At 45.5% G+C, this 27,947-nt stretch overlaps 1 protein-coding gene across 7 annotated transcripts in view; it reads left to right on the top strand.

Annotated features, from left to right (window-relative positions):
* Foxn3 (forkhead box N3) overlaps positions 1–4,519 on the top strand; it is a 355,035-nt gene extending 350,516 nt beyond the window's left edge. For all 7 annotated transcript variants that reach the window (XM_051196447.1, XM_051196445.1, XM_051196449.1 and 4 more), the window contains one exon: positions 2,847–4,519. In XM_051196447.1, coding sequence (XP_051052404.1) covers positions 2,847–3,393 — 547 coding nt within the window. In that variant the 3' untranslated portion in view covers positions 3,394–4,519. The remainder of the gene's footprint in view (positions 1–2,846) is intronic.
* The last annotated feature ends 23,428 nt before the right edge of the window (positions 4,520–27,947 follow it).

Raw genomic sequence — 27,947 nt, 5'->3', positions numbered from 1 at the left:
TTATGCACTTGGTACCCTGTAGTGACAACTCCCTGCAGCAGGAGATACTTGACACCAGCTCAGTGCAGCTGGCTACACCATTGTGAGTCACTGTGCGCCAAGTTATTAATAATTGAACGAGCTTGTCACTCCCTGCAGAGTCTGCTGTGTAATTTATGGATTATAAACCTGTGCTGAAATCTCAGAGAAAGTTAATGTCATTAAGTAAGAATGAGATCCGGCTGTATTCCAGTTCTCACGCCCTAAAGGCGTACCGATGTGCTTGTCTCCAGCCAGAAGTTTCCGGCTGTGTTTGTACTGCTTCCCTGTCTGCACAGTATACCATCCTTCTAGCGACTTTGGGGAGATGTTTACGGTTCCAATTGAACAGTCTTGTTTTGGGTTGTTTGTTGGTTTTAGTGACAGGGTTTCGCCGTGTAGACTCAGCTGTCATAGAAGTCTCTCTGTAGAACAGGCTGTCCTCGAACTCACAGAGATCTACTTGCCTCTGCCTCACGAGTGCTGGGATTAAAGACGTGCACCACCAATGCCTGCCTGACCATCTAGGTTTGAGTACTAACAAGACCAGGACTTCACAATGGGAGAGGTCTTGGGTGTCTCTGTGATTTTGTTTATCTGTAGATGGCTGAGCTGGGTGATACTCCGAGCTGGGTGTGCAAACACTCTCACAGGCAGGCTGGTTCTGGTTAGTCCCCTCCAAAGCACAGGATCCACAAGCATAGAACACCACTTTCCACTCCCCTTATCAACATGGGTTCTCCTGCAGAAGAGGTCGTCCACTTAGAAGACTGAGTCATCAGGCGTGAAGTTGGTCTCCAACAGCTTCCTCTCTGACATTTTCCCATCTGCCTTCACCTTTTTATAAAAAAATGGGAAAAGAAAAGAAAGGATACATACAAGGAAAAAAAGGGAAAAAGAAATCACAATAAACATGGCGTCTTAACCAGACCCACTAACTAGACAGCAAATCTGTGGGCCTTTGTCCTGCTGCCTGCCGGGTCTTCTGGTGTTTGCTCTTCTGGTGTTTGCTCAACCGTGGGCCACAGTCTGCTGACCTCCTGTACTGAAATTGTGGGTAAATCCCAGGTTATTGTGAACATCAGGATCTGGGGCTAGGAGGACTTGCTCAATAAGCCTGACAACCTAAGCATGACCCCCAGAACGTACAAAGAAAAGGAGAGAAGGCCTCCATAAAGTTGCCCTCTGACCTCCACATTTGTGACCACACACATTGAATATTTTTAAATAAGGGTTCATAACGGAGTTGCTTCATTAAAAGCTAACCACAGCCCAATTCACTTCTCCGAAGGTGTTCAGGTTCCCTAAGAAACTGTTTCATACTTTAATAGAATTTGGGGTTTTGTTTCACAGTATCTATGCCCAACAACAACAAAAAAGATTCAGAAAAACATCTGTATGACATAGGTTTGTGTCTGCTTTTGATACTATTGAGGTGACACTTCTCATGCATACGTGGTAATACTCACCAGTAACCTATGGCAGCCACGGTTGTGCACCCGAGGCAGGAAAGGAAAGGAAAGCTACAGGGTGCGCCTGAGGAGGGCGGGCACTAAACTTCAGGGCTGTCTCCTGAAGCCAGCCCTTGATGGACTCCCGTCCTAGGAATCCTCAGGAAGCTCAGGAAGCTCTCCAGGATATATATTCAGCATCACTGGGAAGTGGGGCTTCTTGGCAGGAGAGGAGAGGTAGGAAAAGATAATAAGCGAGCAGATATTCTTCCTCGGAGCCAGCCCGGTGCACCATCACATCTCATATGCCATTTTTTTTTTTTTTTCTCCAGAATGTTCCCTACCTAGCCCCATTCATTCACCCTTTGCCTATAGGTAACCTATGCCTCCTGTGCTCACCCACCCCTCAGACTTCCACTTACCCTGAGCTGTGTGCCAGGCACATCAGGAAGGTGACAGAAGGTGGGCACATTCCCTCTCCCTACTTCCCAGTGAGGAGACAGGGTGGTCAGTGGCCTCCCAGACAAAGCGATACACAACACAAAACATGGCCCAGGGTATGACGGGCTCCGGGAGAGCCAGCGAGAAGTTCTAGCAGGGAGCCATGCTGTAGGGACTTGCAGGAGAAAGTTGGTTCAAGTGGTGTAGCCAAACACTTACCTTTTGGCTTAAGTCCCAACTCTGTCTTACTATGTGGCTTTAGTAAGTCGCCAGACTCTGTAGCGCTCACTTCTCACACATGTGACGTGAGGAGGCTACCGTCTGCTTGATGACTGTGGGCTCAGCAGGTCATCTGTTGGTGGGGATCTCAAGGGACAGCAACTCACCACCCTCTCCTCCATGAACCAGACCTGACTTCCGTTTTGTTGAGATTCTAGAATCTTCATTAGCAGCTCCCCTGGGTTCTCTCTCTGTGAGGCGAAGCCCCTCTCTTACATGCTCAGTGAACATGGGCAGGCTGGGTGAGAGGGAGGATGCCTGGGTGAGTAGCTGTCACCAGGGCAGGACTCTTCTCACGTTGTATTTAGCCTTCTGACAAATGCCACCTCAAGCACCAGGTGCAGAAGAGACTATGCCTTCATCTCAGGTGCCCGGCGAGCACCGGCCGGTGGTGCATTACTCCACGGTGCTAGGGCTAGTGTGTAAAAGACAGGTTCCTTGGCAGTCACCTCACAGTATTGGTTTTGGCATCTCAGGCCACGGGTACGGGGAGGGATAAGCAGGAAAGACAAGGGTGGGGATGGGGGTCCAGTCTGCAGAGCGCATGCACCTATTAGCCATGTTGTGGAATTGCTAGCAGTGTTTGCAGGGGCCCAGCTTCTTCTGCCAGTCTTCACCAGAGGAGACGTAATTTGTTGTTTTCCTCTCCATCTGCAGGAATAGCATCACCAGTTGCCGGATGCGGACTGAGAGTGAGCCGCCGTGTGGCTCCCCAGTGGTCAGTGGCGACCCCAAGGAGGACCATAACTACAGTAGTGCCAAGTCCTCCAATGCTCGAAGCACCTCTCCGGCCAGCGACTCCATCTCCTCCTCGTCCTCCTCAGCTGATGACCACTACGAGTTTGCCACCAAGGGGAGCCAGGAGGGCAGTGAGGGAAGCTTCCAGAGCCATGAGAGCCACAGTGAAGCAGAGGAGGATGACAGGAAACCCAGCCAGAAGGAGGCCAAGGATGCCCTGGGGGACAGCGGATACGCATCCCAGCACAAGAAGCGACAGCACTTCGCCAAGGCCAGGAAGGTCCCCAGCGACACACTGCCCCTCAAAAAGAGACGCACGGAAAAACCCCCCGAGAGCGACGATGAGGAGATGAAGGAGGCGGCCGGTTCTCTTCTGCACTTGGCAGGGATTCGGTCCTGTTTGAACAACATCACCAATCGGACGGCCAAGGGGCAGAAAGAACAAAAGGAAACCACAAAAAACTGAAACAAGTCTCTGATTTGTTTTGAACTTATGGCCATTTGGTTTCAGCATGTCAGGAGATTTCTAATGATTTGTGGCAATATCAACAATTTTTTTCCTTTTCTTTTTTCTTTTTCTTTCTTTTTTTTTTTTATTTGCCTTTTGTTGGTTTGGTTTTCTTTTCTTTCTTTTTTTTTATTTTTTTAATTTGCCCCCCACTCCTTTGGTTTTGGACCCTTAAGAATTTTATGTTTAAAGGAGATTGAAGCCATAGAACTCATATTGACACTCAGCCGTTTTACAAAAGCTTTTCTTTATTTGAAGACAAAAACCGAAAGGAAAAAAACAAACAAACAAAAAGCCAAAATTAACCATTTCTTCCTGCAGCCTGTCAGAAAACTGTGGCTGAACCCACAGGGATGTCAACATTAATGTCACAGGAACACTCCTGTGCCACCTAGGTGGCGCACGCATGCAGGATCACCACGCTCAGGCCAACCCTTAGGTTTAAGAAGTCAGTTGTGTTCGGAAACTGGGGAGCCAGCTCAGGAACTGAAGAGCTCCGTGTGCCCCTCGGAACGGTGTCCTCTAAGGGTAACACCGTGCTCTGGCACGCCAATGGCATTGCCATATAGCCAGCCCAGGGCTCAGCTGCCAGTAGTCTGTACTTCTTAAGCCTGAACCTGGTACCATCTCATCGGGTGTCAGTGACTAAGGAGGAGAGACAGGGAGAATTCTTAGAGCCATTGCTAACCACTGAATCCTGCTCTATGTTAAAGTAAGAAGACTTTCCAAAAGCCATAAGCCTGAAGGTTGGCCTGCGCACACGCACACACGCATGCACACATGCACACGAGACTTAAAGCTGATACAGAAAGCAGGCTGTGTCCTTTTAACTCAAGCCCAAGACATGACAGTAGCTGTTAAGAAAGGAAAAATGGTACAGATTATTTCCCATCAAAACAATCTGATCCAAGTTTGGGGTGGGGGAGGGTGCTACAGAAACTGCCATTAGTATTGAGGTGTCTTTTTAAGAGGTTAAAGGCACATTGATGGACACGAAAAGCAAAAACATGGTAAACAATACAACTCTTATACTGCCCCCAAAAAGGGCTTGCAATTAATGTCAGGACTCATTTCTTCTTCTTCTTTTTTTTTTTTTTTTTTTTTTTTTTTTGAAAAAAAAAAAAAAATCAGTGATTTTCACATTCAGCCAGTGTAGCCAGCAGAAATTTCTGATCCACGATGCATGGATTCCTTTGAAGAGAAAAAAAGAAAAGAAAAAAAAAGAAAAAAACAACCACAAAAACAAACTTTTTTTTATTCAAAAATAACAAAGTTCTTGTAAGGTAAATAATGTATTTAGCATGAAGCATGAATTATTTTCATATAAATATAGAAAATAGAGAGAAGGCTATGCCTCTAATTTTTAAGCCCTTAGGCTTAGAGGTTCTTTTGTTCTTTTTCCTTCTTTTTTTTAAATCTTTTTCTTTTTTTTTTTTTTTTTTTCTGTTATTGTTACTTTGTTTTGATATTTTTTTTTTTTTTTTTTGAAGCAGGTGTTTAAGGTTTAATCTTCAGGGACAAACTCTGACTGTTGGGGAACTTACTCTGCAATATAAATTATCTTCATACTCTGGTAGGGCTTGGATGGTTGAGCTCTGTACTGCCTTGTCCGCACTCAGCCCCGACCCCCTCTGACTCTCTGCTGAAGAGTGTGTCCTTCCCTTTGTCTGTATGTGTTTAACATGACGCAATAATTCGAGGGCAGACTTAGTAGTGTGTATGATGAGTCAAGAGAATGATGGGACGCTTACTTGATAAAAATCATTTCTGTGATTTGGTTCTAGGAAAAAGGCAGTGAATAATTATGCAAATTCGCCAGAAGAAGGGGAAACATGCTAATGGGCCTTACTGGGTGAGGGTAGGAGATAGGGTACATGGGTAGGAGGAAGTAAGTGATAATGGGCTTAGATGGACCAGCCCTACATGTTTTACTGTGGCTGTGTGATTTCGCGTGAGAAGGGGGCTCTGGCCATCTCTGCCTTCTTCAGCAGTAACCGCCCTGGGACTAAGACCACCTAGATAGTGAGAGCTGAATAACAACCAGACCATGTCACACAAAGCCAGAAACTCCAGTTACCTTTGCCAAAAAATAAATTGTTGTTCCTTGAGGTCTAAAGAGAAATCCCTAAAACCATATGGCCTTCCATCCAAATGGAGGGAACTTCTTAAACAAAAAACACTACCATGGCTCAGGGTCAGGTGTTTGGGAGAGGGAGAAAACTGTGGTGACCTTGGACTTTTGAAACAGGACAGTAGTGGGCCTTTAAAGCTATGTCCACCTGTCAGAACCTGATACCATGGCAACTGCATCCACCTGGAAGAAAAGACAGGTTATCTGGTGCATCCCCCTACCTAACCTGAAGGCAGCTTCAGAGAGAATGGGGAGAGGGCTCCCACTTCAGGGCAGGCTGTAGTTTTTCCAGTGCTCTGATCTCTCCTTCTCCACAAACCTCTGATGCCCTACAAGCCATCCATAGCTCTGGAACCTGAGCCACATTTTGATTTCTGTTGTCACCTAACCAAGTCCAAAAGACCACCCTCCCCACCCCCAAGATGGTGAGACTCAGACCTCTACTGAAGGCGAAGGTAAGCTCTCAACACTGTTTCTGGCAGGGGACTTCTTCCGATGAAAACCCCACGTGGGCTGTCTCCCCTCGTTTCATTTTTCGGAAGGGGCGGAGGCCTCTTTCAGAGATAACAAGATGCAGTGTGTGTGTGATTTACTTTTCTGATCTCTCGGAGATCTAGGAAACTATCTTATACAAGTGTGTTCTGAACCCCAGAACCACTCTTTTTGCATAAATACCTCATCGGGCAGCTTTCTAAGTGTTATTTTCCTGAGCCTCCCTTGGCGCCTTTGTTGGAATTTTCTGGAAGACTTGTTGGGGAAACTTTAGTAAGGGTACCTTTTTCTATTTTCCTTCTGTTTTGGAGGCATACACATTATGCATAACCAAAACAATGGCTCAATTGTGTTTAACTCTGTATTTTGACTGTTGAGGCGAAAACAAAGTTATCAATGTGTACGTGGACGTTTGTAGCAAAGTCTGCCGAATGAGGCTGTCCGTGTCCTTAACAAGCCAAGGGGCAGGAGGCACCCTCTCTTTCCCCTCCCCCAAGAGCAGTAGAGAATTTAAGCACAAGCCTATTTGTGAAAGAATATTTTGCTTAAGTGTAATTCACTTTAGTCTTGGACTTTCTTCCCAAACGTCAGGTGTTCTTTTAGCTTTCAAACTAGCCTGTGTATCCATTAGTCTGACAGATCGCCTGAGCATCTTTAAAGGGGTGTGGTGTTCTTTGTGGTTCATGTGTCATTCCAGGATCTCATGTACTCACATGGGGCAGGGGGGCGGGGGGAAACGGGGAACTATAGCAATATTTACAGATGCTTTGGAAACAGCAGTGACCACATCAGCACCGTTGACATTACAACCACTGGCTGTTGGCCCTTGGACACATTTAAGGGAAGAGGCAGTGGCCTTCTTTTCTTAGGTGAAATACACATCGACATTTTATCCTACCCTTGGTTGTCTTTCTTCTTCCTCCAGTACTTTGTGGAAAGGATTCGCATCATAGATTTTGTTTCTGACATATCACAAGCTCCTACTTCCCTCCCCCTCTCCAGTCAGTATATTTTTCAAGAGTTCTTTTGGTAAAGCTGGCTCACTGAAACCAGAGGCCAGCCAAACTCACCTGTGTAGGGAAACCGTGGTCAGGACAGCTGAAGCATCTTTGGCTGGGTCTTTCTTTAAGGGGGAATGGGTTAGTGTCCTTTCCCAAGAATAGATTTCTCTTGGAGAGTCATTCAGCATGTCTTGTGCTTTCTGTTCATAGCCGTTCCTACCATGGAACATTCTACAGTATTGCATTCAGTGGTACCCAGGCAAGAGAGAATGGCTTTGGTGCCCAGCCTAAGAGTCCAACACAGCAGGCCCATACTCAGCACCCCAGACCACTAGTTTGGGTTTTAGTACTGCCACTCTGGGACCTCCAGCCTCTCAGGAGGTGGGGAGGCTATAACATGTTGCCGGAGATAGGGACAAGTGACCTGTGTGGGATGTTTTCCCGCGTATGGGATTGGACTAAATTCAGTGTGATTTCCCTCCCCCTTTCAAACCTTATTCAGGTCGGGACTCATTTCTTTCTGGTGGATCACAGCTGCCCAGATGTTGCAATTGATTTCTTTGTTTCTCCAGAGAAGTCCTTTTCTTTCATCTTCAGAAGTTTTTTATTATTATTATTTTGCCACCGAAAGAAAACATTGAAACATATGTCCCCTCTTGATTGTGACTTGCCAGTGTTGACAGTTCAGTCCTTCGTGTTGTAGGTCCCAGCCCACCAGTACTATATCAAACACTGTTAGGCACATGATGCAGCACTGTGATCTAATTTAAATAATACTTTTTTATTATTTATACTACTATATATAATATACATCAACACTTTTGCTATATAACCTACGTGATAAACCCTTTTTAGTTACCTGTCAGACTAGACTTTGGTTTCTATTGCAGTTAACACAGTTACAGAATTGTAATGGTGTCTTCTTTTTATTTTTTTTTTCTTTGTAATGGAATGTGTAAATCAAAGTATATACATTGTGTGGTGTTCCTGTTTCTTGGGATGTCATGAGGAGTTACACACGGCATTCAGTGTTCTGTATAGACCTGCCCACCTTCGTGAAGTCATCTGTTAACCCCTCTTCGCTTGAGAGCGCACCAGCCATGGTGGCTAGCTCCCAGCGTCCTCTCTCCTGCTGGCTATTCTTGAATTAAGCACAGACTTGTCCACTCGGTTGCTTTATCATGAAAATTGGGTGTGACTTGGTCACTCTTCCACCCTTCAGCAAACAAGTGCTAGCTTCACTGACCAAAAATTAAGGAAGGAAAACACCATTTTTAAAATAAATCCACTTTTTCATGGCCGAAATGGATATGTCTATGGTGCTGCCTCGGGCTGTCGAGCTTCTGGAATCAGACCGCTGTGGAACGATCATTTCTGATTTGCTGTGGGATGCTCACAAGTACCCTTCCTATCTCGTTAGTATTGAAGTCAAGACTCTTTATTTGAGATCTCTACAGCAGTGTTTCTCCACTGTGTTTCATTTGCAAAAGCGGAGAGCATGCCTTCTCCACCCTTTTGCAAATAATTGATACTCCATATTGGATTCTCAAAGACTTCGATATGGTGATCCTGTCAAACTTTAGAAATTGTATGTTATCTTTTCATACCTGGTTTCCCCCACTTCCCATGCTTTAGAGGAAACAGCACATTTCTGTTATGGATGCATTCACCATTTCTTGAGTATGTGTGTTGAAGCCATCTAAGGCCATAGCTGGCCCAGCCAGTTCCACACCGTCATGGCCACTGCCTCTACTGCCATGGTGAACATGGGAGTGGAAAAAGTATCTATGTGTGTCCCAAACACAGCTCCATGGACATCTTTAATACTCTCATCCTGTAACGTTTCTGAGTTTTGTTTTAGTTTTACAGAAATCAACCATATTGATAAAGCAGTGAAAAGACCGAGAGGTTGAGGCTGAATCTTAAGGTCACCCGACCTTTCCAGGCCAACAGATCGACAAGGCCAAATTAATTTACAAGAGTAATAATTTCTTCAGAAGCCAATTTTTTTTTTTCTGTATGAAACTGCCAATATCATGAACAGAAAGGGGGGACTCAGAGGAGAAAGAAAATCATGTTCGGTGGTGTTTGCATTTGCCTACAGCAGCGGTGTGGAGATGGCGCCGTCAGCTGAGCTCGGGGGACTTGGTGTCGCTTGGGAGGGATCCATACAGCATTTTGCGTTCTTCATGTGTAATCATATTGCCAAAGACAAACTACTTCATCATTTATTGTAAATAACACTTCCCCAGACCTACCATAAAGTTTCTGTGATGTATTGTCTTCCAGTTGCAATAAAAATTACTGAGTTGCATCAATTGAAGATGAGCATTGTGTGTTATGTAAGCACTGAACCATAGAAGAGATTGGTGCACACGCGTGTGTGTGTGTGTGCACGTGTGCGTGCGTGTGTGTGTGTGTGTGTGTGTACGCGCGCGCGCTGCCTATATATGCCATGTACAGTGCAGAGACCAAGGCTGATGTCTTCCTTGATAAATCTGTACTTTGTAATTTATGTATTATTTTAATGTGTGTTGTGTCTTTTTGTATACCAGGTGTTTGTGGAGGTCAGAAGAGAGCATCAGATCCTCAGGCGCGGGAGTAACAGGAGGTTGTGAGTTGCCAGGTATAGGTGCTAGATCTCCGGAAGACACTTTACCTTTTGAGACAAGGGCCTGTCGCTGAACCAGAAACTCACCAATTGCTTAGGCTGGCATGCCAGCAAGCTCTAGGATCCCTCTGTTTCTGCCTGGGGTTAGAAAGATGCATAACTGTGCTCTGCCCCCCCCCCCCGCCCATTTTGTTGTTGTTGTTTTGTTTTGTTTTTAATATGAATCCTTGTGATCTGAACTCAGGTGTCTAGGCTTGCACAGTGGACCTTTTACCACCTGAGCCATCTCCTCAGGCCTGAGACATTCTGTCCTGTGTCTAACCTGCAGTAGCATATCTGTACAGTTTTCTGTCTGGTTTTAGAGTCTCAACTGGACGCCATACCCACCTTTCACAGGTGTCTTCGTTTTGATGGGAAATCTCTCACTGTTATGCAAAGCCACTAGTGTAGGTACAAGCACAGGGCTCCCATCACCAGCCACAGGACATGTGCCTAAGACCCGGTCATGTTTGGAAGTTGGCAAATACTAAAAGTTGCACTTTGGGGGTGGGGTCTGCCTGCCTTGTCCTGTATTCTGAAAACCTCCTGAGATGACATCACCACTGCCTGAGTGCCCACCCCAGTCCACTATACATGCATAGCCTGTGAGTCTCTTTTCTGTTATAATAAATGAAGATCAGCTGTGTGCGGCCGGTGTGGGGTGGGAATCACATGGCAAGGCAGGAAGGGAGCAATTAAGGGCTAAATTTGTTCTTCCTAACCACCCCTTGTCCAGAGAAATAACCAGGACCTAGGGGAACTACATTAGTATCTGCTGAGCATGAGGCACCTCAGGTCCTAATTGTCTTCCACTAGGTCTCACCTCTTAAAGGCATTCCCACCATCCTAGGGCCCATGATTCCAGCAGACGAGGTCTGTAGTACTCACCCAAGGCAAGTGACTCGGCATCTGTCATCTCTGATAAAGACAAAGTGATGCTCCCAAAAGGTTTCCTGGTCCCTTTCATGGTGCTTTTGACTTTTAGTGAATTCAGGTCTCCAAACATGCACAGCAGGCTTATTTCCCTAAGCCAAACCCACAGCCCTGAAATTTCAATCTTTTTTTTTTTTTTTTTTTTTTTTTTTTTTTTTTTTATCCTGGGCTTCACCAACAGCAGTAAATCTAACCTCAGTCACCACCCCACTAAGGTTCCTTTGTCGCCTGGGAATGTCAAGCTGTATCCCTTACCTCTATTCTGGGTCACAGTGTTACTGTAACAGTGACAGTCTCTATACCATAATTCCCATTGTCCCTCTCCAAGTGTCCATCTCAATGTCCTGCTTGGCCCATGTTGTTACCTTCTTGAGGTCTTGCTTTCAGGATCACCTTAAAAGTCATGATATGTCCTCTCAATGTCAAATCGGTGTTTAAGGGGAAACAGGCATTATTGGGAGGGAGGGCAGAAGTCATTCACTGTGCCAAATATGATGAATTAGGTAATCTGACTCGTCAAGTAATGCTTGAGGTTAACTACAGAAAATAGCACATACAACTGTGTGTTGTGTACATGTTTGATTAATGTGTGTGCATGCACACATGCCTGCCTGCATGTGAATCAGAGGTCCACACTTGCTCTCCAACTTATATTTGCATTACTATCAGTTTTATTTATGTGGGGAGCTGTTTTGTCTGTGTCTATACTTGTGCACAGCGCACATGCCTGGTGCCCTTGGAGGCCAGAAGAGGACACTGGATCCTCTATAATTACTAGAGTTACAGTTGTGAGCCTCCGAATGGGAGCTGGGAATTCAACACAGGTCCTCCAGAAGAGCACCTAGTGCTCTGAATTGCTAAATCAACTCTCCAGCCCCCATATTGTTATTTTTATTGGACAAGGTCTCATTGAACCTGGAGCTTACCAGTTTGACTATGCTGGCTGGCCAGCAAACCCCAGGCATCCTGTGCCTGCCTCCTTTTCACTGGAATTACAATACAAACCACAAGCCACTGCATCTGGATTTTTTTTTTTTTTTTTTTTTAATGTAAGAGTGGGTATTGAACCCAGATCCTCATGCTTGCTTGGCAAACACCTTATAGACAGCCATCTCACCTACTGGCAGACAACCATTTTTGAAATTTGCAAACAGGTGAAAGTGAGACTCCCTTGGAATATCAGAATATCTGAGCGGACTCTCCAAAGTACAGTACCTGCAGGCTGCTGCTTTCTTTCTTTCTTTGTTTGTTTGTTTGTTTAATAGATTCTTGTCTCACACCATACATCCTGGCCACAGTCTCCCCCCCTTCTCCCAGTCCTCCCCCAACTCCCCTTTCTCCCAGATCCAGTCCTCTCCCCTTTCAGAAAAGAGCAGGCCTCCAGGAGGCAACAGCCAAATAGGACGAGTTATAATAAGACGAGGCAAACGCTCCTGTTGAGCTGGGGAGGACAACCTGATGGGGAGAAGAGTCCCAAGAGATACACCTGCTCCACTGTCAGGGATCCCACAAAAACACCAAGCTGTCATCCATGGCGTGTATACAGAGAACACGGTGCAGATCCATGCAGGCCCATAATTGCCGCTTCAGTCTCTCTGAGCCGCATGAGCCCTGCTTAGTTGATTAGATAGACTGCGCTCTCCTGGTGTCCTCCATCTCCTCTGACTCCTACAGTCTGGTTAGGGTTAATCTTTCCTCTCCCTCCTTGGAGGCAATTCCAATCCTATAAATGAGGCAAGGCCATCCTGTAAATTCTCAGAGCAGCGAGACAGCCCCATATACTTGTCTCTCTAGGAAGTTGGGGAACACTGGCTACTTGGGGTTAGCATGCCAGAATCTCATTCATTAGTGGAATTAACCAGACAAACTGCTCCACCAACTAAGAATAGCCTTGCACTCCCACCCATAGAGACGGGAAAGGACTGTCAATTAGTCAGTGCTGTCTTCGGTCAGGCCAGTGAGGTTTCCCATGCTGGACGGACGTAAGCTGCAGGCCCCACCCCAATGGTGCCTGTCTGTCAATTCCCTTAAGTTTCAGCTTTGCAACCATACGTGTGTGTGTGTGTGTGTGTGTGTGTGTGTGTGTGTGTGCATGTATCCACATGCATACTTACACAGTACCTTAGGGATCTCAGAGGCCCCTTGTGTCTTGGCGTCTGTGAGGGCCACTGTTATCCTTGGCTACTTTCTTCTCTCATGACCCAAAAAGTATTCTAAACTAACAATTTGCAACCTCCTAGAAGGTTCTGGAAAGCTGAGGGCATTTCAGAGGGAGCCTGGTTGACTAGGGAACTTTTATTTATGAGTTGAAAGCCCATGTTCTGTACCATCACTTCTCAGATGCCTTGTGTAAGATCAATTGTAAGTGTATGTATTGTTGGAGACAGTCTTGGGTAACCCAGGCCAGCCTTGAACTTGCACAAAGCCTGCTTCTGCCCAACCCCCATCCCCGAGTGCCAGGATTACAAGTGTAACTCATCATGCCCAGCTACTGTATGTTTTGACCTTTCCCCCGCCCCATCATTTTTTTTTCTTAAGTTTTACTTATATTAGTGTTTCCCCTGCATGTATGTCTGTGTGAGGGTGCCAGATCTTGGAATTACAGGCAGTTGTTAGCTGCCATGTGGGTGCTGGGAATTGAACCCGGAACCTCTGGATGAGCAGTCAGTGCTCTTAACCGATAGCCCCCTGCCCCATCATTTTTAAGGACTTTTTTTTTTTTTTTAAATTTTGGAAAAAGACAGGTTTGTTTGTTTGGTTTTTACTTAAGCGGAAGTGGATGGACCAGTGTATTGAACTTTGCCCCTGCACGAGAAGCAGCCTGCCACAGAGTGGTATTGTTAGAATAGCTCAGAGCAGCCATACCTTAATTTGAAATCATTCCTGGGCATGTGTGGATAAAGCGCCCTAATGGCAAACTGTTCTTTGTTACTGCACAATGAAGTGCTTTGGGAGTAGACAGCTAAGTTCCCCTCAGATGCAGCTCTACGTTTCTACCCATCTGCTACACGTTTCCATACCAACTCCTAAAAATTATGTAATATGGGAAGTGCCCTGTAATGGAGAAAAAATCTGAAAATATGATAGTGGCTACCTTTGTAAATCCCCTGGAACACGGTTTCTTCCTTACAAGGACTCACTCTGTTCACAAATAAATAGATAAATAAATAAATAAATAAATAAATAAATAAAATAAAACTAGGGTGATGTATACATTTGTTAAATCAGTCATAAATATTTTAAACAAAGCAGGGTCAAGAGGCCACTGAATCCAAACTCCCCAACTCATTGACCAGGTATCCGAGGTACAGAAAGTTAAGGGATTTGCTCCCGAACAACCCCACTGGCTAATGCCAGAATATGACTTAAAAGAGTGGAAATGTTCTGTCCTTCCAGCCGCATCCACTTACTTAGTGTGTAATTATAGCCACTGTGCAGGTGGGGTGTGCCCACCTCACGTGACATCCTACGCGTTTCAAATTTGGTAAAAATGACACAAAAATGCTGCCTTGCTGCTCAGTGTCTGAGTTGCCACCAGCGTCTCCACATGTGCGCCGTTGCAATGGACATCTGCAGGGAAAATCTTGTTCTTGTCTTTATTAAATTTCACCCTGTAATTGGTTCGTTGTTTGAAGCCGGTTCAGATTGACAGTGGAGTAACAGGTAAAAGGTCTTGCTTTTGTCAACCGGAACTCAGTTGCCTTAAGTCCTGACAGTTTCGCACACTATGAAGGTGTGGGGGCACTCACTTGTGAGTCCAGCCCTGGAAGAGGATGAGGATCGGGAGTTCAAGGTCAGCCTGGACCTAGTGAAACTGTCTCAAAGGGCAAGAAGAACAATTCCACAGACAGGGTGACAAAGAGTCCCTTTAGCTGACAGCTCTGGTTCAAGGCCAAGGTTGCACGTGGGATGGCCTTGTGCTGGCTGGATACGAAGCAACACAGGGCCCCACGCTGCAAGGCAGCTAGAAGGCCGGAGACCTAGCCGTTCTCGGTTCCAGCCCCCTCTCGTTAGTTCACTAGTGCATTAGTCATGGGTGGACTAATGTGCTCGTGGGGGCTGAACCACAGTCACCTCCTGAAGGGCCCACTTGGTCCCACCCTGGGCTAGCTTGTAACCGGACTTCTTTTGTTGTGTGTTGCTGTTGCTGTGATAAAAATACCCTGACAAAAAGCATCTGAGGGAAGAATTGGGTTTATTTTACCTTAACATCCTAGGTTACAGTCCATTACAGCAGGGAAATAAAACTGCCCCATCCACTATCAAGGGCAGGGGGAAGCAGATACGTGAGTCCTCACTTGGTCCCACTCAGCTTGAGTTCATGCTTAACACATCTCAGGGCCCCCTGCCTGGGGAATGATTCTGCCCACACTGGGCTGGGTCTTCCCACATCAATTAATTACCAGGCCCTTAGAGACAAACCCAGTGTAGGAAATCCTTAACTAGGGCTCTCATCCCGGGTGAAGCTAGGTATGCCATGCGGACAATTAAAGCTAAACCTTACAGGGATCAACTTTCTGGGTTGTTTTCAAAGGGCACAAGCCACATCCAAGGCACAACACTTGCTGGCTTTCCAGGTGCCATTCAAACAGAAATGTGGAAGTGCCTTTTATATCCCGACTAGGGCAAAGTGCTGTTCGAGAGCCCCTTCTGCAGTCCCCTAGACTTCATTCATCACATTCAAGACCATTTGTTCAACTAAGTGTGCATGAACCTGGCTTCCTAAAGATGCTAGCCACATTTTGTTTTTCTTCAATTAACAAAACATTTGTCCTGGTGTAGGGCGAGAGATGTCTGGATGGTTAAGAGCACCTGTTTTTCTTGCAGAGGATCTAGGGTCAGTTCCCAACACCAGTGTGGTGACCCAAAACCATATGTGACTCCAGTTCCCAGTGAGTACAACACCCTCTCTGGCCTCTGCAGGGACTTCACACATGTGATTCACATCCATACACACAATAAGAATAAATACACACATACAATAAGAATAAATAGTTTGTTGTTGTTTTTATATGGTCTCTCTATGCAGCCCAGGCTGACCTCAAACTCACAAACTCACAAACTCATTCTACCTCCTGAGTGCTGGAACTAAAATCATGTGCCATGCACCACTCCTGGCCCAATAAATAAATAATTTTTAAAGTTTGTCCAACTATCAAAATAAATATACTCTTGCTATGGTTTAGATATGAAGAGTGTCCCACTAAATCTCACATCGAAGGTTTAGTCCATAACTGGTAGACCCAGCATTTGAGAAGTATTGGATTACCAGGGCTCTGATAATTCAGCAGCGTTCTGGGTGGGTGGGTGAGGGTGATAGAAAATGCTGACCTCAGCATATGAGTATAGGCACACATGAACCTGAGCACACAGTCAGTCACACACACACACACACACACACACACGTACACTCACATGTACACATACACACACATGCACACACACATGCACACACACACACATGCACACACACACACATGCACACACGCACGCACGCACACTACTTCCTATGCTTTGTGGCCACAGCCCAAATCTACCTCCCCTCCCCTTCTCCTATCTCCCTCTCATTGTCTTCCCTCCTCACCATCTCCTTCTCTCCCCTCCTCCTCTCTCTTTGACTCTTTATCTCTCTGTCTCTTGTATTTTTGTCTCTCTGTGTGTCTCCGTCTGCCCCCACCCCACTGTCCATGAGTTAGGCACCCATGGACAAGAAACCTTGGAAACTGTAAATCAAAACAAACTTTTTGCCCTTTAAGCGGATCACCCACCCCTGATGTTTGCCTCTGTCACAGAAAATGACTAACCTAACCCCAGATCTCCAGTCTGCAGTCTTCCTTTAAAAGTTCAGATATGAAGTCATGCATACTCTCTGCTAATCTGAATTCTACAAAGTGGAAATTAGGCAAAGGGACAGACCCGAGTCTCACATACTGTACAACACTAGAGGTAATGCCAATCCTGACTTCATTCCTGTGGGGGAATTGGTCTTGATTTATGCAGGAGCACATCCCTCAAAGAAAAAGAATTTGCATTCGCTCACTCACTGTGACTTAGCCCACGCCGGCATCCATGCCAAGACTTATAAAGCATTCTCATAGTATTCAGAATATGCTTCCGTTCATAAAGAGATCTCCATGAAGCCCTGAGTTGGACCCCCAGCGTTCACAGAAAATGCTGGGTCAGCAGTACCTATCTGTAAACTGAGAGCCAGGGATGAGAAAACGGAAGATCCCCAGAGCTTGGTGATCTGCCTTCCTACCTGCCTCAGTGAACTCCAAGTTCAGTAAGACCCTGTCTCAAAAAACAGAGGTGTGAAGTGATTGAGAAGGACACCCTTGGCTGCCCCATACACATGCACATGTACCTGCATGCATACATGCAAACACTTGTGAGCACACACACACACACACACACACACACACACACACACACACACACACACACCAAAAAGCCTCCTGTCTCCATGCACAGTGTGGCATTGCAGCCAGAGTGCACAGCCTCCATCTCCTCTGGATTACAACCAGGAAACTTCAGCTTTGTGCTTTGTAGTATTCTCTCTTTGTGCAGTCCTATTTAGAGGACTGCCGTATCCCGTGCATCGTGAGCCTCTAAATATAGTTACATGCACTCAAAATAATTGCCTTTCTTTTAAAAAAAAATAATAAACTCAGGAGTGAAGTTAGGTTACTTCTGGTACCTATTTATTTTTAAACACTTGCCCTTCACCCAGCATGGATATATATTTAAGCATCTGGAGCTTCTATCATCTGAAAAGCTGTCCCCAAATCCAAAAAGATGGAGAAAAGGATAAACAAGACAGAGAAGGTTCTTAAATAGATTCTTTCCTTCCTAGTCATAGTCAGCTCCCTCCGGTTTCTTCTCTTATTTTGTTTTGTGCCATTCCTACTAGTTGCTGGGAATGTCAATTTAAAAATCTGGCCCCAGGCATGAAAGTGTCCAAATATTCAGTTGCGTCAATGAATGATCATCACCACAGCAGCTGGCACCTCACTCCCCAAATGTCTCAGTAGTTGATTTTTTCTAAACTCGGCCTTTGTCTTATTCTCTCTCTAGTATCTCCTCTTACCGGCATCGGCTAAGGAGGAGTTGAAAAAGAGCCTCCTTGCTCTCTGCAGATATGTCCGTCTTTTCCCTTGGGCAAATCATTTTCCAATGAACTAATTCTTGTGCTGTGGTTGAATCTGAATATGAGATGTTCCCCACAGGTTCATGTGTTTGAACACATGTTTGAACACACAGTGTTTATGACACTGGGAAGACTGGAAACTTTAGAAGGTGAAGCTGCACTAGAGGAAGTGGACCAGTTTGAGTCGATACTGTCCATCATGACAGGGAAGGTATGGGGGCAGGATGACAGGGTTGGCTGATAAATGGAAGGGTAAGTGGATGGGTGGGTAGATGGATAAATGTGATGGATGGATGGATGGATGGATGAGTGTATATATATATATATATATATATATATATATATATATATATATATGTATATATACATATATATGGATGAATATGTTGGTAGATATATGTATGTATATGTAGATAGATGGATGAGTGGATGGATAGATGGTGGATGATCGATGGATAGATGATGGATGATGGATGGATGGATGGATGGATGGATGGATGGATAAGAGAGTTGGTGAATGGTTGGGAGGGTGGGTGAATGAAAGGGAAAGTGAGTAAATGGGTAGGAATGCATGGATGGATAGATGGATGGTAGGCATGAGCTATCCAGAATTCTCTTGGAACTCTGCATTAGTGGCATACATCTTCTCCAATTCCACAATGCACAGGGCAGAGAGGGGCTATAAACCCAGCTGGGAACTTACAAAGGAGCAAGATCTTCCCATGCCTTTCGGATGAGAGTTCCTGGGGGATAATGATAGGAGATGCCATTATGTATATATGTTTCTCATACTGGTTAATGAATAAATCACTGTGGGCCAATAGGAAAGGAAGATAGGAGGGACTAGGAGACAAGGAGGAAAGAGGAAGTAGTAAGGAGGAGTCAAGATGGAGAGTCTGGAGAGAATAGAACTGCCAGCCGCCTCTCGCTGGTAAGACCACGTGGAAATACATAGAAATGGGTTAATACTTAAGACAGAGCTAGCCTATAAGAAACAAGTAACTGGCCAACAGCATAATATCAAATGCAGAGTCTCTGTGTATTATTTAGGGCTGGACAAGACTAGGCGGTGGGAGAAAAAACCTTACTCCTTACAGGGAAGACCACTTGGAAGCTTGGGAATCCAAGGGGGGGATACTGTGGCTTGGCTTGTTGCCAGCCGGATGTGGGACCCAGCCTCCTCTCATGAATCCCTGGCCCCAAAATATCATAATTCCAAAGACTCCTACAGTTTCCAGACAAAAAGGACAAGACAGTAAGGGACCGACTTGCCATATGCCCCACGGGACTTCCCTGTCCCAGGCCAGCAGCCCTTAGGGTGGATAGAGATTGGTTCTCCCCTGCAGGAGATGGGGCCTGAGCAGGAAGAACCCAGATGACCCAAACCAGGTAGGTTAGGACTTCACTCTTGAATGCTGACCTGAATGCTGGACATACTGGAGCCATTTCCACGTGGGCAGTCACATCACCAGCATCTCTGTTCTGATGCTCTCAGCATAGCCAAGTGGAGATTCCCAAATCATCATGGGGTTGGGGGAGTGGCAATTGATGGTCTTGTTTTGCTTTTAATGATGGCTTTTTGCTAAGTGTCACTGAGAGCAATTGCATCTTGTGAACCTGGTCCCTGGCCTTGAGTTTGCAGCTTTCTCTAGTTTCTCAAGGCTGCCCTGGTCTCAGTCACTCACACAATGGGCTCAGCTGTACAGAGAATATTCATTCTTGTCTGTTTCAGTGCTACAGCTCAGCTCACCAAACAATAGAGTGAACACTGGTCCAGAGCCTCTCAGGGATGGCTGGTCTCCCTGAGACCAAAGATACTGAGCGAGAATGGTGGACAATAGACTAGCTGCTTGCTGCCTGTGTGACCTTGAACAAGTTTCTCACTCTCTCTGATGCTGTTTCTGTATCTGTAGGATGTGATTAGAAAAGTCCCCACCGTGCAACTTTAATATTAAGAGGATTAGTGAAATGAGGGGGGGGTTGCACCACACGTCTAAGAGACTCAGCAAGTTGCCACTATTCTTAGTGTGTGTGTGTGTCTGTCCATGTGTGAATGGGCACATTGTGTGTGGTATGCACAAATGTGTTGAGTTCAGGGGACCTCAGGTGTCATTTGTCAAGTACCACCCAATTTTTTTTTGAGACAGGGTCTCTCAACTGGCCTGGAACTCACCATGTAGGCTAGACTGGATGGCCAGTGAGCCCCAAAGTCCACCACTGGGCTTACAAATATTTACTACCATGCTCAGAATTTTAGTGTGTGTCCTGAAGATTGAACTCAGTTCCTTGTGCTCTGAAAGTAAGCCCTTTACCTACCAAGCAGGCTTCAGACTCACTGTGAAGTAAGGGAGTATGGAGTATTTTATTAAAACATTTTAATTACAGGTTGGATATAGAAATATTTGGGGTACATTGGGCTAAAATATATCATTAAAATTAATTGCATCTGTTTCATTTTACTTTTTTATAAATTGCCTATTATGAAAGTTCAGATTATATACTTGACTCTTCCTGTGAGCCAGACTGATCTATACAGTGTCACTTTCAAAGAAGCCCTACCAACAGCCAAAAATGATCAACTACAAAAGTAGGTATGGTGGTTCGAATAAGAATTGCCCCCATATATTTGAATAGACCCATATATTTGAATGCTTAATTACCATGGAATGGCACTATTGGGAAAAAATTAGGATTAGGAAGTGTGTCCTTGTCAGAGGAGATGTGTCACTGGGGTGGGCTTTGAAGTTTCAAAAGCCTATGACAAGCCCAGTCTCTGTCATTCTCTCTCTCTCCTCCCTCTCTCTCCCTCTCCCTCCTCTATCTCTCTCCCTCCTCCTCCCTCTCTCTTCCTCTCTCTCTCTCTCCCTCCTTCTCCCCCTCTCTCCCTCTCCTTTTCCCTCTCCCTCCCGCTCTCTCCCCATCTCTCTCCTCTCTCTCCCCATCTCTCTCTACCCCTCTATCTCTCTCTCCCTCTCTCTCCCCCTCCCTCTCTCCCCCTCCTCCTTTCTCCTCTCTCCCTCTCTCCCTGCAGATCAGGATGTAGAACCCTCAGCTCCTTCTCCAGCAGTACACCTGGCCGTGCATGCTGCCACGCTTCCCACGCTTCCCACGGTGATGATGGAGGACTGCACCTCTGAAACTGTAAGCCAGCCCCCCATTAAATGCTTTCCTTCACAAGAACTGCCTTGGTTGTATATCTCTTCCTTCCCAGCAGCAGAACAGTGGTTAAGACAGCAGAAGACAAACAAAACCTGCAAGAATCCCAATCAGCGCCTTAATCTCCTTTATGATAGCATCAGGCTGGGGAGTGGCTCAGCACTTAAGGGCGCTTACTGTGATTGCAGAGGGCCTGAGTTGGGTTCCCAGCACCGGCATTAGCAGCTCCCAAGCACTCAGAACTCCAGGGGATCTGATACCCTCTTCCTGGCCTCTGCAGGCAATTGCACACATTGCATACATACACATACACAAAAATAAAATAAGTATTTTTCAATGATAGCTCCTCAGATCATCTTCCCTTCACCCTGTCTTACACCTTGCAGCTGACGCCTCTCTCCGCCCATGGTTGCTTTCCCTTTCTGCTTGCCCCACTTCCCCCCCCCCACTCTCCTGGCCTCCCCTCCTCCCCGGCATCCCCTCAGACCTTGTCTTTCCCTAATTAGTCTCTGGTTTAGTATCTCCAAGGATCTGCTCTCCGAAGCAGGAGGGTCGTGAGTTCCTAAAACCTCCACCACAACCCAATCGCCCCACGGGTAGGCAAACAAGCCTTTAGTATATGAGCCCTGGGGGCATTTGCAGAAGCTGTGTAAATAGTGATGTTTACACATTCATTTTTAATTTGTTACTTTAATTTTTAAACGAATAGTATTGCTTATTAGTTTATTTTATTTCCACAACAACACTGCAAAACAGACTGAGAATTAGCATCTCCTGTGACAGGTGAGGGAAACTGAGTTGCAGGGAGGTAAATAATTGTCTTCAGTCATTTGCCAGAGACCATAGCAGAGGGCATCTCACATCATGGGTTCCAGACATATTAATAATTTAAAGGCAGGAGGGAGAGAAACTCTGCTTTTTAAAGATGTTTACAAAGTAAACCACCCTAGTCCCATCCCTTCCTTTGCATTTTTTTATTTTACATATCGACCCCAGTTCCCCCTCCCTCTCTTCCTCCCTCCCTCCCTCCCTCCCCCTTTGCATTTTGTTTTCTTTTTTTGAGGCAGGATTCTCTGTGCAGCCCTGGCTGTCCTGGAACTCACTCTGTAAACCAGGCTGGCCTCGAACTCACAGAGATCCACCTGCCTCTGCCTTCCGAGTGCTGGGATTAAAGACGTGTGCCACCATGTCTGGCCTCCTTTGCATTTTTGTCTAGTCTATGCCCTCTAATATTTTCTTGAGACTGAAGGACTGCCTTTCACATATCTACAGGGAAGGTTCACCAGAGATGAGTTCATTCAGCCTTTGGTTTTGAAAGATAGTTTTGCTGTGTATAGAATTCTATTTTGGTTGAGCATGATAGTGTACACCTACCATCTCAACATTTGGAAGGCAGACACAGAAGGATTGTGAATTTTAGGTGAGTCAGTAACTCACGAGAACCTATCTGGAAGGAAAGAAGACAGAAAAAAATGTCTAGATATATTTTTCTTTTAAAGTCTCATTGCCTTCTAACTTACATTATTTTTGCTGAGAAATGGGCAGTCATCCTTATCTGACTCTCATCTCTGGATGCCTCAAAACATTTCTTAGGTTTTAGGCAATTTTATTTTTTATGGTACTTGGGACCATGTTTGCTCACTCTCTCTCCCTTCTCCTCTCTCTCTCTCTCTCTCTCTCTCTCTCTTCTCCTCTCTCTCTCTTCTCCTCTCTCTCTCTCTCTCTCTCTCTCTCTCTCTCTCTCTCTTCTCTCTCTCTCTCTCTCTCTCTCTCTCTCTCTCTCTCTCTCTCTCTCTCTCTCTCTCTCTCTCTCTCTCAGTTTGGGGATTTGTGACACAGGCTTTCATGTAACCCAGGCTACCTTTGATTAATCTGTAGTTAAGGATGGCTTTGAACTCATCCATCAAAATCTGCTTGGGTTCTCACTGGAAATGGTTTGTGACTGGAAATACACACACACACACACACACACACACACACACACACACATATATATATATATATATATATATATGCCTCTGCCTCCTGAATTCTGGGATCAAAGGCATGTACCACCACTGGCCAGTTCATAATTCATAATTACTTTCTTATTTCATTGTTTGAGACAGGAGAGTAAATTTGGTACCTATTATTTCATTAAGGAAAAACTTTTTCTTCTCATGTATGAGTGCATGTAATATGCATGCATATATATATATATATACATATATATATGGTCATTTTGTATTTGCAGGTATGTGTATAGCAGTACACATCAGAAGCTGGTGTCAAGTTCAGGCTATTCACTTTATACACTGAGGCAGGGTCTTTCACTGGAAGCCAGAGTTTGCCTATTCAGGAAGTCTACCTAGCCAGGTGCTTCAGAAATACCCTGCCTCTTCTGCTTCCCAGATAATGTAAATCCATTCTATAATAATATTCTCTGTGTGGAATATTACTTTAACTAGGCAAAGATGTGTCACATTTGTTTATGCTGCATTTGTTTAAGGATGTAAAGCTGTGTTACACTTGTTTACACTGCATCTGTTGAATCATGACGAGATGTGTTGCTGTTTTACCTTGCCTGCCTATGGCACCTGGTTAGTCTAAAAAGAAGCTGAATGGCCAATAGCTAGGCATTAGAGGGATGAACAGGGCTGGTGGGCAGAGAGAATAAGTAGAAGGAAGGATCTAGGCTGAGGATGAGAGAGAAGAGAGAGTGAGGGAGGAGAGAGAGAGAGAGAGAGAGAGAGAGAGAGAGAGAGAGAGCTGTGGCCAGCCAGGCAGCCCGCAGCCATCCAGACACAGAGTAGGACACACAAAATGAAAGGTTAAAAACTCCTGAGGCAAAACATAAATGAAGAGAAAAAGGCTAAATTGTGTTATAAGAACTAGTAGGGCAAGCATAAGCTAAGGCCGAGGGTTCACAATTAGTCTCTGTGTCTTTATTTGGGAGCTGGTTGGTGACCCTAAAGAAAGCCAGTTGCATAAGTCCTGAAACTACAGGCAGGCTGCTATTCCTATCTGGGACTTACTTAGGTTCTGGAGAGCTGAACTCTGGTATTTATGCTTGGCACAACAAGGACTTTACTCACTGAGCTGTGTCCATGGCTTATGTAGTTCAGACCGGCCTTGACCTGACTATGTATCTACAGCTGGTCTTTACCTCCTCATTCTCTTACTTCCTGAGGACTCAGATTGCCAGTGTGTATCACTGTGCCTGGCTGTGGTTATGATTTCCTGTAAGTTTTTATAATTTAAAAAAAAAGTATAGCCGTGTTATCTATTGGATTTACCCTTTCTCCCATTTCAAATGTATAGTTCAGTGGTGTTAAGTCCCTTCCCTCTGCTTTAACCATTGTTAAGCAGTCATCGTGTGCTGAGCATTGAAGTTACTTGTGCACCTGTTTTACAGGCAAGGGGTGTGAAGCATGCGGTGTAACTTGGTCAAGGTCTTGAGGCACTGGAGAATGGATGCTGTCCTCCAAGGCTAGGCATGGGCTTAATCACTGGGAAAATGTACTACCTGTGGCATCTGCCCTGGAATGCTCTTTGGGGCTGATCCACAATGCCAGGACTCCTACTCCAGCCCAGGCTGCAGGAATATACCCACCCAGACACCAGAGCAACCCTGAGTTTGGGAACAGACCGATATCTGAGTGGCAGAGTCTCTCCCACCTGTAAGGCAAGATAGAACTGGGCGGGGGGGTGGGCGGTTCAAAAGTGTTATGCATAGCAGGGAAGCACTCAGGGACCAAGAGACCCCAATTCTCAGTCAGCCACTTGGAGTTAAATGTCAGCTTCATTTGAACCACTGGCTTACCTTAAATTACAATTACAAATCTTTGAAATCCCCATTCTGCTTCTTACCAGCTCAGAACAGACGGGCTGGCAACCATTGATCCTGCGCACCAGGGACTGCCGGCTTCAAGGAGCCGATCCCTTTTCTGTATGTGAACAAAAGCAAGACTCTTGTCTCAGAAATATTCCAGCAGGCTCTTGGCAAAGGCTGGGGGGTCATTCACTCCTGGCCCTTCACAAGAAAACCCTAGAAGCACATTCCTTTGTACGATTTCGGTTTGTGTCAAATGCACTTTAAGCGGCACAAGTGGGTTTTTATTACCTGTTTCTCGCTGGCGACCTATCCAGCTTGAACATTTTACAGGCACTCCTATTGCAGACAGGAGTGTCAAGGGCAGGGGACACTCACTTATCTCACAGCCTCTTTTGTCAAACTGGGGCAGTGTGAAGGCCACTGTACCTCTCCTCCCTCCCCATTCGCCCATGAATCTCTGCTTGCTCCTGAGGTGAGCAGCCTCTCACTGTGTAGAGTCCTCTCAACCATGGGCAAGGCTCTGCTTGTTATTCTCTCCTCCTCCATGTAGCCCAGACTGGCCCCAAACACCCAGGCAGAGGGTGACCCTGAACCTCCGATCCTTCTCCCGTCACCCCCAGAGTGCTGGGATTACAGTCATGTCTGGTGCATGCGATGTTAGGGGATGGAACCCAGAACCTCATGCATGCTAGGCTCTACCAAGTGACTCACATGGCAGCCCCAGTGATTCTTATGTCTGGGCATAGCGTTACTGGTCAGCTTTCCCCACTAGAATGAACTACCCGGTGCAGGTAACTCTGAGAAGAGAAGGGTGTTGAGTTCTCAGGTCCAGGGTTTTACAGGCATGGTGCTCTATTGTGGTGAGGCCCTCTTGACAAGCGGTGGATGGCAGTGGTATAATTAAGCAGCTACTGGAAAGAATGATCATCTCAGAAACAATGTCCTAAAAGGCCTCAGCCCATTTGTCACCTGACAGATGGGAAGTTGCTCAAACACAGAGAAAAACGATTGCTTTGAAGCTTCTAGAGTAAACCACATTGTTTAAAAAAAAAAAAAAATCAAGGTTGAGTTTAAAAAGTGAGCTATAGGCAAGTTAATCAGGTGTGTCTGTGATTTTAAGACCGCATCTGCTCACACACCTTTATTCCCAGCATTCAGAAGGCAGAGGCCCGTGCATCCCATGAATTTGGGCCTGCCTAGTCCGTGTATAGTGAGCCATCTTGGGGGCTTTCCTGCAATGGTGTGCAAGGAATCAAGAGAAGAAATTTTTACCTCATGTTGCCTAGCATAGACCCAGCATAAAATTCAGCCCCAGATAAGGAACTCTCTAACAACCAAACTCTTCCAGAGAGTGGAGTGATGACTGTCCCCCTGCTCAAGTGCTCATTGTTCAGAAAGATCTGGAAAGGCATTGTCCAACAAACAGATCTGTGGCTGTCCTTGCAGTGGTACAGTTTGGGGACTTGAAGCTGACCTACCTGTGGGGGACACTGGAGATTCTGAAGGGGTTTAGAGCCATCACACTGGGCAGCAGGTGGCATTCCTAAAATAGGCCATTCTTGGCGCCGGGTCCAGCCAGCCTCACGGGCATGTGACCTGCTGATCTGGAGGCCCTTTCTTAGAAGAGTCACCCCTTGGTAGCATGCATGCTGCTGTCACTCATTGTAAAGTACTTCATCATGTTTGAAAAGGGATCCCTGTCCTAGGCCTCTGAAATTATATAGCCAGTCCTGCCAGAAAGAAGCTGTCCTCTTCCCTCCCTTAATACTAGTATTCTCATAAACAATCAGGAAACGAAACAAACAAAAACAAATGCACTGGCATGGAGGAACACTCCTTTAATTGGGAGGCAGAGGCAGCTAAATCTCTCAGTTTTAGTTTAGGCCAGCCTGGTTGACATGGTGAGTTCTGTGATAGCCTGAGCTACATAATGGGACCTTGAAACAAAACAAAACAAAAACCCACAAAAAACAAACAAACAACAACAGGGCAATGGCCAGAGTGTAAATGCAGACACTAAATTTTCTTTAAATAGGCCTTTTAAAATATATAAGAACTTTAACAGGAGTTATAGATGACTGTGAGTCCCCAGTTTGGGTGCTTGGGGACAAACCCAGATCCTTGACAAGAGCAGCCATTGTCTTAACCTCTGAGCCAGCTTTCCAGCCCCAAGAACTTTTTCATAATAAAAGTAACTATTAGAGCACAAAGTGAGGGGTAACAAGATTGTCCATTTATACATTGAGCACTCTTTTACATTTACTCAAGTTTGAATTTGGTCCCTTTGTTTATAATCTTTATTTTTTAATATTTATTTTTATTTTGTGTGTATAGGTGTGTGTGCTATGTGTGTGCCTGGTGCCTTGGGAGGCCAGAAAAGTGCATTAGATCCCTTGGAGCCAGAGTTATAGTCTGTTGTGCATGCCGGGAATTGAACCCGGGTCCTCTGGAAAAATAGCCAGTGTTCTTAACTGCTGAGTCATCTCTCTAGCCCCAAGAAAGCAATTCTTAAAAAAAAAAAAAAAAGTAGACCTTTACTTTTATTTCATGTGTATGTGTGTTGTGCCTGCCTGTGTCTCTGTATACCATGTGTATGCTAGGTCTGTGGAGGCCAGAAGAGGTAGGACTGACTGGAGTTATTGACAGTTGTGAGGTTGTGAGCGGTTGTGTGATGTAGTGACATCTTGTTCTACCAGTGGACTTGGGGTGGTGGCCACACCTTTGGATGTGGCTTCGTATGTGCTAACATGGTACCTTATAAGAAAGAGGAGGGGCTGGCTCACACTCTCTTGGGTTGGGGTCAGAGCATCCTGGGTTTAAAAGAAGCCCACAAATACCCAAATAAATGATTAGCAGGTATTCATTTGGGGAGTACTCACACAGTGATGGTAAATAACTACCACTGTGGTCTTCCTGATCCTGGAGATGCAGTCTCTGCCATTCAGGATGCTCCCACCACAACTCAAGAGAGTGAAAGCCAGCACCCCCCCCCTCTTCTTTATAAGGGGTCACACCTGAAGCCATGCCCAAAGGTGTGGCCACCACCCCAAGTCTCTTGGTGGAACAAGATGTCACTACAGGGTGGTGCTGGGAATCAAACCTTGGTCCTCTGGAAGAGCAGCCAGTGTCAGTCCATCTTTCCTGTTCCAAGAACTTTTTTTTTTTTTTAATAATAAAAATGTCTTAGC

Source organism: Phodopus roborovskii, unplaced genomic scaffold (genome assembly GCF_943737965.1).
Source record: "Phodopus roborovskii unplaced genomic scaffold, PHOROB, whole genome shotgun sequence".
NCBI classification, from domain to species: domain Eukaryota; kingdom Metazoa; phylum Chordata; class Mammalia; order Rodentia; family Cricetidae; genus Phodopus; species Phodopus roborovskii.
Note: the sequence above shows the minus strand (reverse complement) of the source record. Positions and strands in the feature narration are given on the sequence as shown.